The sequence below is a fragment of the Sylvia atricapilla genome, chromosome 8 (genome assembly GCF_009819655.1).
Source record: "Sylvia atricapilla isolate bSylAtr1 chromosome 8, bSylAtr1.pri, whole genome shotgun sequence".
Lineage (NCBI taxonomy): Eukaryota > Metazoa > Chordata > Aves > Passeriformes > Sylviidae > Sylvia > Sylvia atricapilla.
The window spans coordinates 21,492,398-21,506,337 of record NC_089147.1 but is presented as its reverse complement, the minus strand read 5'-3'; the positions used below and the strand labels follow the sequence as shown (position 1 = coordinate 21,506,337).

General features: G+C 37.1%; 1 protein-coding gene across 2 annotated transcripts in view; it reads right to left on the bottom strand.

The window, feature by feature from the left end:
- ADK (adenosine kinase) overlaps positions 1-13,940 on the bottom strand; it is a 273,346-nt gene that overhangs the window by 41,653 nt on the left and 217,753 nt on the right. For both annotated transcript variants that reach the window (XM_066324073.1, XM_066324072.1), the window contains exon 8: positions 5,814-5,849. In XM_066324073.1, the coding sequence (XP_066180170.1) occupies positions 5,814-5,849 (36 nt within the window). The remainder of the gene's footprint in view (positions 1-5,813; positions 5,850-13,940) is intronic.

Here is a 13,940-nt window from a genome sequence, read left to right as displayed (position 1 = left end):
GAATTACAGAGCATTTCTTAACGAGCAATTAGTGGGATTCTTTGCTGCTGACTGGATTCTAACCATACCTATCATAAAATTAAAAATAAATTGGTAAGAGAGTACTTTGGATAAACTCCGAGCCGGCTTCTCATCCAATTTAGCCAGGTTTTATACTATTGTAATACCTCTGCCTTCAGCACACTTACTTTCTTTAACTTCCCTACAGTAAGGGGTCCATCAAGCAAACTGTACCCTGTAGCCCTGGGACAGTGTGCAGCCCAGCTCCCACTGGCTGACTGCATAATTGTTGGATAATTGAGATAAAGGGCAGAAGATTCAGTGGGGCACAGAACATGACTGATTTTCTGAAGGAAGGCTCACCTGCAAGTTTCAGAAATCTCTGCTGTAAAAGGATGTTATACTTTGCTGTGCATGTATCGAGGAACAGAGAACCTGGCAGACTGAACCAAACCTCTCATTCATCCAGTGTCTTACACACCAAGTTTGGAATGTTTAAATTAATGCAGTAAACTCTGACAACACCACTTGTTACTAGAATATTATAATTTCAATTCTCACGGTTGCCCTATGATCTGAAACATAAGAGTTTCAATTTCAAATTGACTTAGTTTTCAAGCTAATCTATAATAGGTATGTGTGTTACTTGTATTAGCATCAAACCCTTTTATAATGCTATATGGGAAACTTTTCCTCTCAGATTTATCTCAAGTCAGTAAGTTCTACAAATTAACTTCGGTGTACATAATCTATTTCTTGCCATAATTGACATATATATATATTTATTTTATTTTTCTAACATTAGGAAAAGAGTATGTCTGACTGTAATTATTCTCTGTGCTATTTACTATGTCTCACTTTGTTCACATCTGTGTTAAATAACACTGTATTTTTTTTCCCAGTTTCCTCTCTGTACAAGGAATGGTAGTGAAACATAGTAAGGACCTAGCCTTGAATATATAAAAACATAATAATACTTTCTGTATTGCCTTGTGTACTGTTTGTTATGAATCCAAACTCACTTTTTAACACTAATACTATTACTATTACACACAGAGAATATGCCTGGGTTATATATTTACCAGCACCCCTTTATGTGAAAATACCTACCTCTTCTGCAACACTTTCAGCCTCCCTCTAATTTCTTCCCTCACTTGGGTAGTCAGTGAACCCACTGATTTATATATGTTTGGCAAACATGGAAATAGTTTCCCTTTATTTATTCGTCTCTTCACCTCTTTTTAACATTCCCTCATACTTTTAATTTCCATATATGATACTCTCACTTATGCTATTTCTTTCCTCCTGCTTAGACAGCTAATAAAGCTTTTAGAAGGCAATATCTGCTACCAAAGAGAAGAACTGAGGACAGCAGTCATCTTAGCACTGATTCTCAGAAGGCAAGAAGTCTCTTAAAGATGCCAGAGAAAAAACCTGAGATTGCTGCTCTTCTGTTTTGAGATGTCTTTTTAAGAGGTTTATGAACAGCAGGTATCAGCTGGTGGCACAAGCTGTTGAACACAGGACGGATGGAGAATGCAGCCCTCCGGCTTGGTAATGTATAGGCTTACCAAAGCCTTGCCATACAGAGGTTAACCACAATTCTGAACCATCTCAGGCCTTGGTAATTAAGAGATCCACAAACTAGAAATTGCCATAAAGCAACGTGAAGATCAAAGGAAACAGGGGAGAGGTGTTTAGTTTTTGCTAAGTAGGAAGTGGCTGCTACTGACTTTATTAGGCGCATTTTCAGTGGACTAAAACAGGGACAAAAATCAAAGAGCTTGAATATATTTGTACAATGTATTTACAGGCACGATGAATTTTAAAAGGAAAATGATGAAGTTATAATAGGAGAAAATGGCACGATCAAGAGATGATTTCTTCAGCTTAAGGAAGAATAAAGATTAACTTTGATGAAGAAAAGAGGACCCCGAGGAAAGAGATTAGTGAAGACTGATGGTAAGGATGAAATAATGTAGACAGAGGAAAAAAGTAAAAAGCATGTATGTTTTCAGAAAGAATTAAATATATAATAAGCATGTAATAGTAGAAGGAAAGTATTCAGGGTGAAAAGGTAATTTTTTTAAAAAAACAGTAATTTTATGACAGAGAACTTTGGACACTTCTATCTGATTGTGCAGACTTTAGAAATAACTAAATAGTGTGTTCTGTGAAAATTAACTTGACCATTTTTAGCCAAAATTACTTCCTGTACTATGTTTTTCAGAGGAAGAGAATAAAATAGAGCTTCAATGCGGGTGCTGATGTGGCTTTACCTTTCCACAGTTTTGGGGTTTTTTTTTTTTGAAGGCATAACTGTGACATTTCACAATATGTGAATATATACAGCTGAAGACTGCAGAGGTACTAATGCCCCTTATTTCATTGTCAGGAAAGCATCATCAAATGTTGCCATCTCTGATTTCTGTTCAGGATAAATAGCCAAAATGTATAATATTTGTTTAGCAGTGATTTTTACCTGCCCATTTACAGAGTGCCTACAGACGTGGCTGAATGATAAGACTGTACTGGTTTGTGGTCCTGAAGCCTCTACACACCCCCTGAATTCACAGGATACTCCCACATACCCACTTATGTACCTGAATCTCACTAAAGCATGATTTGCCTGTTGATGCTGCACCTGAAAAAGCCCCTATGTGGCATTCACTGCAGCATGTAAGAGGGATATATGCAGGTGAAGAAAGCCTGTAAGATACCCCAGGATCAGACAAAGGCATGTGACAAACTGCACCCAGTTAGAGCTGCTATCAAATCGTGTCCTCTGATTTCTACTCTGAACTGACACCAATGGCTGGGACTGCCACAGCCCTGACCTAAAGGCATAAATCCTTTCAAAACAGTGGACTTGTGCAGTGCACCTCATTAACTTGAAGACCTAAAGCTGGTCCAGGTAACAAAAGTCTCTAATACAGTTCCTCAGTGAAAATGGACTTAGAGGAGACCTTTAACAAGAAAAGTTATTTTGCATGGCAGCTGGTACTAACCCCTTAGATATTTACTCTCCCATTCATTTCAGTTTACTTCTTGGGTTGACAGACAGAACTGAACCCTAAATTGTAGGTTTAAAGCAGTCTTTCGTTTTCCTAATTTCTACTTTGAAGAAACAAAAAGTTACCTTTTTGTAAAAGCAAAACCCCATAAACCTTTGTTATTTGAAAATTATTTGAAGTGTCATTAAAATATACAGTATGTATAAATATACACTGTATATATATAGTTTTAAAATGTCATAAAACATGAAATTCACAAAAAAACCTCAATCCCAGTTATGCTCAGGAAGACACAACATCAGAAGTTATGTTCTATTTTTGATTATTACAGATAAGTGTTGGTCAGGGGATAAAGTGAAGGAAATAATGGTCTTCAAATATGATTGATTTTACAAAAATGCTTTACATTTCAGCGAAGTACAATGGAAAATTAACCATGGGAATGGTGCAGAATAAAAATTAAAATTCCTTTGAATGGAGTTTCCTTTGCAAAGAAAAAGACAGATTTATATCATGGAACTGTTATCTCCTACCTATAACAAGATTCCATTTCTTCAGAAATGAAGTGTATTTTACTGAAGTTCTTTTAATTGTAACTTCTCCTTTTTTTTTCCCAAAACTGTTTCAGATACTCTTAACAAATTCATTCCATGTGTAAAAGATGAATTTAGTATACAAAATTGTTGGAATTACTGAGGTAGAAAAAACCCCCCCATAAACAAACAAACAAACAACTAAGCCAAAGAAGCTAGTCATCAACTGATTCTCTATGCTAAAAGATTTGTGATGAAAAAAGTCTTTCCAGGTGGCAATATAAATGCAGCCACCAGCAACTTTTAATCACTTCCATGAAAAACATCCTCTTGATTTCTGCCCTGGTCAATCAAGTCCTTTCCTTTAATTTGCCATGCTTTACCAGTTTTCTATTCTCAATATAAAAATCAAGCTTTTGAGAGTTCCTTGAATCTTTTCTTGGTTTTAACTGAAAAGGCTAATTGAAGCTCTTTGAGTTTTTCATAAGATGCTTTCTTATCAATGTGATAATTTTTTTTTTTTTTTTGCCTCCACAGCACAATAGGAAAACAAAACCGTGGACACTTATCAAGTTTTACTCATCTCTGTCAGCAAACTTGACATGTGAGTCGTTGCCAAGCAAGGGAGTAATAAGAGATAAGATCATAATCATTGTGCACTTTACTGATATGCTGTAATCAAATGTGGCAGATTTAGGATGTTCAGGAGGAACTGTGCTAAAATCTCTAAGCAAGCACTAATGGAAAGGTTAATATGATGGTAGTTAGCAGACACCAGCAAAAGCAGTTTGTCACTAGAGCTGAATTTAAACCAGGCACATTCAAAGTCTTTAGCTCAAGGGGGCAATAAAAATATAGAATGGGTAGACTTAATACACTACTTCCTTTCTTTTTATTGTCTAGCTACCAGAGGGTACCAATAATTTCTTATGCTTCATATTTTGGAGGCATCTGTGAAGCTCATTCATTAGCATAAACTTGAAGTGTATTTTTATGTCTAACAATACAGATTATAGAAATGAAAATTGACAGTGATAAAAAGTCTTGATTTCTATAAAGCAGCCACGTGAATTTGGGAAACATAAAACGAAATGGGACAGCCCACAGTTTTAATAGCTAAAACAGTGATGGCACTGATGTACCTGCTGGTGTATGGTTCTAAAGAAATCTAAATTGCAGAACAAAAGCTGTCAGTCTTTCCCTCTTTTTTTGTATGCAACCAACCACACAGAGAAGTGGCACATTCTGTAAGCGATGGGGTTTGAATTGCGCGGCTTCTATTATTTATGCAAAATGGGTGTTGAGCAGTCAAACTCCTCTCTATTCTTTAACACTGCAAACAAATCAATTAAGGTGGGTCTTATCCCAGTGAAAAAAACCAACACGTAAAAGGATTTATGTGTGTTCGGTTCTGCAATTTAGATTTCAGTAAGATCACTTACTATCTGCAAAATCAGCTCAAGCCTTGTCACATTAATTATAGTATTTAAAACCTGCCTGTTTGAATTGGTTAGAGACCAATAGCTGATGGCTCTCCAGATTAAGCTATCTGAATGTGGCCAATGGGAGGTACTAGTCAAATAAATACCTCGAGAAGATGAAATCAAAAGCTCTGAAAATCACTGTAAAATCAACACTATTTACTTCAAAAAAGTAGAGCATCAGACATTTTTAGAGCTCAGATGGAAAACACCAACTCGAATATGTTTTGAAACACAATTTCCACACTACCTTTTCTAAAAAGCAGCTGTTTGTAGAAGCGTGGTTTACATTAATCAGTACCTAACAATTTTATATACAACCTTTCTAAAATTCATTTGCATAATGATAATCCGCATATGGCAGGGTTTAAGTTATTTAAGCGGTGTTATATTTCACTATTTAGTCCTGCTTCACCACTGCTTTAGCAGCGAATCCTTCTGGAGTGTAATGCAGCTAATGAGGTAGCTTTTTAACTGAACAAACTGACAGGTCCCATATCTGCAGAGGCAGCTTGAAACCGTGCCCAACCTCTCGGCTTCCCAAGAGGCTTTTCAAAATTCAATAAATAACATCTGTAGGCGATGTTGGGTGCAGACCTAGCAGAGTGCGTCATAACACTGAGCTGGCAGAACAAAGAAACCATGACGACTGCCAAGTTTCCATGGCAACCGCTGCGAGGCTTGGAGAGTATAATAGCACATCAATCATTGTCCAAAAGAACTTCATTATCAGCAAGAAAAAAACCTTTAGGATCTGTTTAGTGTGCAATTGTGGGTTAACTCACCTCAAAGCCTTGCTCTCTAGCAAAAGTGGCAGCTTCCTGAAATAATAAAAAAAGAACAGTTAATTATAAAGTGCTAGATAATGAAGAAATAACACATTTTGAAACTCATTCAGCCAGTTTGCCTTTTACATGATTATCTCAATATAGCCATATACAGTTATTCAATTCTGATAGTCGCACCAAAAGCTTCCCCCCCCTCTTCCCTCCAGCCCAACAACAGTACAATGTCAACACATTTCACAAGTTCAAATAAAGAAGGTACAGTATGTTTTTTTTTCCAAGAGAGGAAAGTTACTTCTGCAGATAGGACTTGAACTAGGAAACATTCCTCCGACAGATTTTTAATTGAAATTGTATCATTTCTCCATTTATGTATGGCACTTCATGGGATACATGTTATCAAGCCATTTAAAAAAAATCATTTGTCATCTGCAGTGCATTAGAAAACCAGGATCACTACATGTGGTCAGACCCTTGTGTGTAGAATCAGATAAACACTGAAAAATATTCTGATGTCTTAATCACTTCTTTAAGCAATTTAACTATGTTCTTTTCCTGAAAGAACAGAGGAAACATCATGGTATCAGAATGTCCTCATGACTTATTTATATTAATTGGTGCAATTAAAAATCTGTTTTGAAATAAAAGCAATGGGATGGAAAACAATAGCAATGTTTTCCCCTTACTCACTTTCCATCTTAACATTGGAAATATTGCAGAAAACTGTTGAAGTCTTTATGTTTTAACTTGCATTCTTCCAGATTATCTTTGCCAAGTGATATTAATAGAGGGAAAATCTTGAGCCAAAATGGTGAGCTGATCTAACTAAACAGAAATAACTACTGTACCAAACCAATCCAGCGTGCCTACAAAAGGTTTTAGTGCTTCAGAAAACACATAGTCGTGGACCTACAGGATCTGTCAATTTGGGGGCAATAGAAGAATTTGAAGTGGGTACAATTGATTATAACAACAGTAAGTTGAGGTTAATAAAATGTGATAAGCTGAAAAGCACAACTCCTCAGGCTGCTTCACTGCAGAAACATAAGGCTGACCGGGTTACCCTTAGCTGATGTTGACAGAAAAACTGAATCATGGTCCTGACAATTGGGTGCGGGCAAGGTTAGCCACTTTGACAATTTACTTACAATTGAATCCCTTCTTGTACATCACACAGTCAATGACATTTGCTAGCCTGGCTGTCAAGAAGGAGTGTAGGGTTCAAAGATATCATGCAGTGTTTTCCTAAACCAGCATGTGATTAACAAAGCCTATGCTCATATGAAAAAAGGAGCCTTGCAAGCTTCCACTCTGAAGTGATGCACTCACAATGAACTGCAACACAATCAAGAAAGCCTCAAATGGGAACGTGACATGGGGAAAAAAAAGAAAAAAAAAAAAAGAGAGAAATAAGGGAGTGATAAGGGGGAAGAGGATAAGAAAATGGGCTAAAAATTGTGTCTTGTGGCCAGCCTCAAGTTTTTGGTCATGCAATTGAAATCGGAAGTTACACTGATCTGTCCTAAGGGATTTCTTTAAAATCCCAATACAGCAGGACATTAACATCTGTGTTAAACTATTGTCTGGCCAGGAAATCGGACACCAGTACATGAAATAAAAACTGTTCCAGTGAAGTGGTGCTTTCTTGTGTGGGAGACTTTGAGAGAATTCATCTTAATTTTCTGCACTGGGGCACCCATGCATAGCACATGTGTTTTGGAAGACCTGGCCCTGCCACAAGAAGGGATAAATGATTGCACATTTGTTAAAAAGTATCTCGTCTTGAGATTCTCCTGTAAGAGCGTCATCTTTCAGCCTGGTGTGCTGCCCAGCTACATGAATAATGGCAGCCAGCATAAAATCATAGATTTTCCTGCAGTTGACCTCTAATCTAAGGGTGCCTGAACACGCCAAAGAACAACAGCAATCTTAATTTTCTTCTCTCCTATCAACTGAACCTCAGAATGACTTCTAAACAGCTTATTTCAGTAAGGATTGTGCCCACAGTCCCCTAAAAGCCAGCCTCTCTCAGAATGAGATCCCTTTAAGAATTAGGGCCCTCTAGAAAGAAAAAAAAAAAAAAAAAACAAAAAAAAAAAACCAACAACAAAAAAACCCCAAAGCTCAAAGCACACATTTGGACTGTACAGTTTGGTGTTTGTGAAACAGTGAGAAATGTGAAGCAGGCTCTGATTGCCAGGGACAGTTCAAAGTAAATTAACCAGATAAAAGCGATGAGAACCTTTTAGTATCTATTCACAATAACAGTGAGAACAGGAAACAAGCAGAACCCATCTGTGCAGCCCTAGGGCACCTCATACTGAGCTTCACGTCTCTAATAAAGTAGTCAGGTTAAAGTCTAAGTGGATGTAACATGTGGAGACTGCTTGGGTTACAGCGGCCAGCCGGGGCGTTCCCTGATGCAGGTGATAATCAGTATGATAATCACTATATTTACAGGCTTTCCATTTTATATCTGACATTGAAAATCACGAAGAAGGAGGGATTAAGGAAATAAACAACCTACACAGAAGCTTTACCGCTCCCCAGAGAATGCAGCATTTTCATTCATGCGTGACATGCGACAACAGCACAGCAAAACAGCGACAGAACAGAATTTTCTTAGGAGGCTTCATTTCACATCAGGAGTTCTTTCAGTTCTGATAAACTTTACACATAATTCATTCATTACTCCAACTCAGCGTTTTCAGAGCTGTTTTCTGTTACTGCCTACAGAACATTTCATAAAACCCTCTCCCCACCTTATCACTGTTTCCTACTAAATATATTAAAAACTCACACTCCTTTTTCTGTATAATCTTTTTACCAACTGTGACAGCAAATTTATTGTTGCACCACCTAAAGTAGAAATGAGATTTGTTTTTAGTTCTGAGATATCATTTGGCTCACGCTGTTTGGGGGAAAAACATCCTAAGTACACTCATGCTGACAAAACCTGTGTGCAACACTACTTAATGGGAGTAACACAATGTCACCAAAGTTAACACACACCCTCTCTTTGCACAATAGTGAGCAGTTTACACAGGAAAGCGAGATTAATTAGGAAGATAACAATTAAAAAAACAACTTCCTTTAGTGCCGCCTTTGCTGTTATGTTACGATTTGCTTGCTAGCTGAAAACTATTTCCATTCTTGTACGTATTTTACTGCTGTTGGAGTCCAGCTGAAAACTATTTCCATTCTTGCATGCATTTTATTGCTGTCTGAGCCCCAGCATTCAGTAAAAGGAACTGTTTATAATCTACACACAGGCTAATTTTAACGGGACTTGTTAAAATCTTGAGCCCTTTTATCAGCAGCAGTACAAACTATTTGTTTATAAGTAAACAGAAACATACCCTCCAAACACAGAATCCATCAGCCTCTGCAATCCTACTAACATATAATCCTATGTTAGCCTCCTGTGTTGGAATACTTTTATGATTATAGAGTTAAGATGGCTCAACTTCAATAATTGAATGTTCAGTTTGCCACAAAACACAGAAGGCACACCATATATTGAAAATTCTTGACACATCCACATTTTTTTTTGTTGGTACCACGGTTTTAAGATTATTTGATCAAATTACAGCCAAAATGGCAACAACATGCATAGTGGGTTAAAATTAATTAATGTAGGCCAACATAAAACTCATGCAATTGCACTGAACAGCATTTGAAACCATGTATTGCCAAAATTAGCTGACAAAGGCTGTTTCAAAAACACCAGCAACATTATTATCTACAATATGCATTTTAACCTTTGTACAGAAAAAAAAAGGAGCACTGAAAACTAAATTTGCATTTCATTGCTGAAATCAACATTATCTCATAAAGAAATGATAAAACAGCAGGACAGCAATGATACCCTTGCACACTGAATGCATTTCCCATAATTGCACAAAAAAGCGAATGCAGGGGACGCTGAAGATAATCCCTCCCCTGCCATCCTTCTTGGTAGGGAAAACATCTCACACAATAACCTCAACTCACATATTACAGTACTATCCCCTGGATTTGATTTACTGTTTTTAATTGGGAGATTACTGACAGGTTTTGAGGGAGTTCCTACTTCATTAACTGTAAACTTGGTGTCTTGTCCAAAACAGACCCTATTCACATTTTCCGGAATACCATCCTCTTTTCTCTGCACAGCAAGTCTGTGACGCAGAGGGCTCAGCCCGGCCCATGAATCAGTGCAATCTCAAGCCTGCACACACAGAGCATGTGTAACTGCAGAGGAAGGTCCCTGCAGCCCAGGGCACAGCAGAGTGCATATCAGCAAAAAGAAATAAAAAAGCAAACTTGTGTGGACTCACTCAATGAGAATTAATAAATGACCATAACGACCATATGTGTCTCTGCATTTGACAGGACAATTCCCGCAGCTAATGACCCTGTTTGATTGTAATTTGAATAGTACTTCCACCACTGTACTTTACAAGCCTTTCTAGACTGCTAAAATCTTCAAAAAATTACTCTTAAATATTTCCTTCCTTTCCTACATTTCAGAAGTATGGATTGTTAGCTTTCTGCTATTTATACTGTTTCCTTGAACACACTGAATGCTATGATTATCTCGCTCAGGTAATTCTCTTTTTCTTCAGTATAATAATTTACTACCATTCATCCCACTCCTGAGTTCACCTCCAATCCTGGTATGAATTTTTGTTCTTTGTATCCTCCCCTGCTTTTCTACAGATTGTACTGTTTGTGGCAACAAAGTTGCTTTCACAAATCTCTAACATTAAACCCCTGTTATCTAAAAAGAATTGGCAACAACTGAAATAAACAAATGAAGATACAGGGAAGATCTTTGTAGAAGTGATGCCCACTGATATCTACGACTTCATTCTGTAGAAGACAGAATCAAATAATCAAATTTGGTTTAGACTGATAATCTCCTTTCTTAGAGGTAGATGCTGAAGATTCATATTTCCGAAAAAACACATTTTTAATCATGATTTCCTAAAGGACAGTAGACTTGTAAAACAAAAACCAAAACCAAACAAAAACCAAAACCAAAGATAAACAAAACCAAAACATAATGTATTATTTTCTGCACTACAGAGACGCTATGTATTACCTCTGCACTATAGAGATATTTATTGTAATATAATTACTAAGACCTGTCATTCACCTTTTCTTAAGTAGGCACATTTGTCCTTCTCTCTGTCTGTCCCTTCTATCATCTTTCCCTGTCCCTAACAAGGAGCTTTCTTATACAATACTGTGTTTGCAGAGCTATACCCTTGTTTTACATATGTCATAGGTACTGAGAACCTCTGATTTCAATAGCATCTGTTGCACCCTGTAAATCTGAGTATGAGCCAAAAAAAGGATACTCTCTTTCATTAAAATCTTCCTTCTCATTTTCTTGGAAGAAAAGTAATGAAGAAAGAATTATCAAGATCACCACGTGCCCTCCCCTTTTGGTATTTCCTTCCTAAAATACTTGCCACAGCGCAGGAGATAAAACTAGTTCTTTAAAAGAGACCCAGTGAGCTGTGCCATGCCATGTTTTCTACTCTTGCAGCTTCAGGCCAGTTAATACTAAATATGACCCTGGAAATGGGGCCTAAGGCACAGAAAGGACAATGGATTTTCAATCATTGCCTTTGAATTATAACAAAGATGTCATAAATACATCCACTAACTTCACGGCAGAGATGGTGGGGTGCTCTATCAAATCCAGGTATTTAATGCAGCCCATGAATGTGCTGAATATGATCTGTCTTTTTACCACTTTTTCTTGTATATGATTCACAAAGCCAAACTAAGGTAAATCTGATTTTATTCCCTGTCCCAATTTTAGGAAAAGAATAGATTCATATATATACACACAGAGAGATATCACAGCAAATCCACAGTTCTTAACACGGTGAATTAACAGCATACAAGAACTGTGAATACTTTCATGCAATGCAAATAGGGGTGATGTCAAAGCTGTGGTAATGATAATCATGACCTCCCTAAGGAATTAGAGGTAGATTCTGCTAAAGACTCTGCTGATCAGTTGAAAACATGATTTCAACAAATGGCTGCTATTATTCTGCTACTTAAAATGAATGGATGAAAAGTCTACAGAACACAGATGGATCACTAACCTTTGGTGCCAACAGTACATTTATTGCAGTTAGTGGTAAGATACACATGTTCATCTTCATTCAGAGCTAAAGAGCTATCAGTGGTTACTCAAAACACTGCAGATAGTCCTATCCAGCTTGTCATGTCATTGTAGTCTGATTTAGACAGGCATTACTTTAAGGTCAACTATAACTACATTTCACTGTGTAAAGGCAATATAAGCTCATATGCCTTTATTAAAAAATGGCCATTTATAAAGGCATTAAGGGCTCAAAGGTAAATGTAATTTCATGCTTTTCCTTTTTTCCTTTTCCTCAGAGATAGTTGCTTTAATACAGGTCATACAAGACTTTGAGAACAAAAGACAAAAGAACCACCCCATATATTTTCTGAAACAAATGGTGAAAATCTGCTACAGCTGACAAAGTTTGTGCTACATTTGGGGATGTGTTACTTAGGGATGTAATGCTTCAACATTATTTTTGTTTGACAACACAGAGGACTAACCCTTGATTCAGTCAGTAATGTAAACCTGTTCATGTTTCAGAGAAGATCAGTAAAAGTGGTCCAAGAATGGACAGACCCCAGACACAGCTTGAAAATCAACACTGAGAGCCAGTAAGTATCCACCTCTCGCTGGTTATTACTGGAAAAAACACAGCTGGCATCAATTGGATGGGCAGATTATCACGGAACACTGAGGGTTTTTTTCCTTTTCTTATGAGCAGTACTAGACCCCAACATTGTTTGTTTGGTTTTTTTTTCCCATAAAGGATAGATAGCAAAAATTCATATCATATCCTAAAATATTATTTCAGGTTGCTTCAGAAATACTAAAGACACTGGTAAAGATATGTACATTGCCTTCACCCAGTAGCTTAAAATATAAAATAATAAGAATCAATTCAAGTGAATAATCAGAGTAAGTATAAATACCACATGGGGTTAAAGTTGTAGTGTTCAGAGGGGGTTCTGGCGGAGTACCAGAGGATTTTGTCTGAAAAAGCCTAGCGTGAAAAGAATTGAGAAAGAAACATATTTCCTGTCCTGCTTGGGTTTACCCTGGAGTGTCTGTATCACGTACAATTAATTAATATTCAAGCTATTTATTCTCTTATTCAGGTTACTGCCAGAACTATAGCTCCTGCCAGAATCTTCTGTGGAAAGAATCACCTTGAGTCAGAGCTTAATGCCATTACGGGGTCTGCAGTGGCTGCAGCAGGGATGTGCCTCTGAGCCATTTTGAAATTTTATGATGGATAAAGCGCTATTACTTACATCTCTATCTTACATCCTTACCTAAAGAACTGCACTGCCCGTGACTCTGTATGCGTCTCTCTCCTCACATATTACAAGCATCAAATTAGTGAACAATACTTCTTTACACCATTTCTCTAGACAAATGTCTGTTTCTACCTTAAAAATAAATGCATCATCATCAAAAGTGAGAAAGAAGAAAAAACCACACCCCTTCCTTAAATGTCATAGAATCAGGAGAACACAATAAAAATGAAAACAGAAATATTAATAGCTAGAAGATAAGAGTTTTATTCGTATATAAAAATAGAAGATGTGTCTTTTAAAGTCTTTAATACTGCTCATTGAATGCTCCCAGCTCTAACATTCTGGCTGGAGGGTGACAAACAGATATAAAAGATTGCATCATTTTCAGTGAGGCCTTCTATGATTGTAACCACTCAAACTAGCCTGAAATCAGACAAGACATTCTCATCTAGCAATTTCAGATGAAGAGAATAATCAGATACTCTGCTAAAAGTGCTAGGATCCAGCAGGATTGTCTCTAGCCCTGGTAAAAGGTTAATGTATTTTTAGCAGTGGAATTGAGTTGTTTTATATACTTTGTGTAGTGTGATGTCATGCACAGCCATTTAGAATTATAACTGAGGCTGTGGCATTGGGAACTCTGTAAAAAGCAATCCTTGTGTCACACTCCTCATGTGCTGGGGTTGCTCTGCCTGTTAACTCTAACAAAAAAATAAAGTTGCTCACTGCAATCTTCAGCAATAACAATAACTTTTT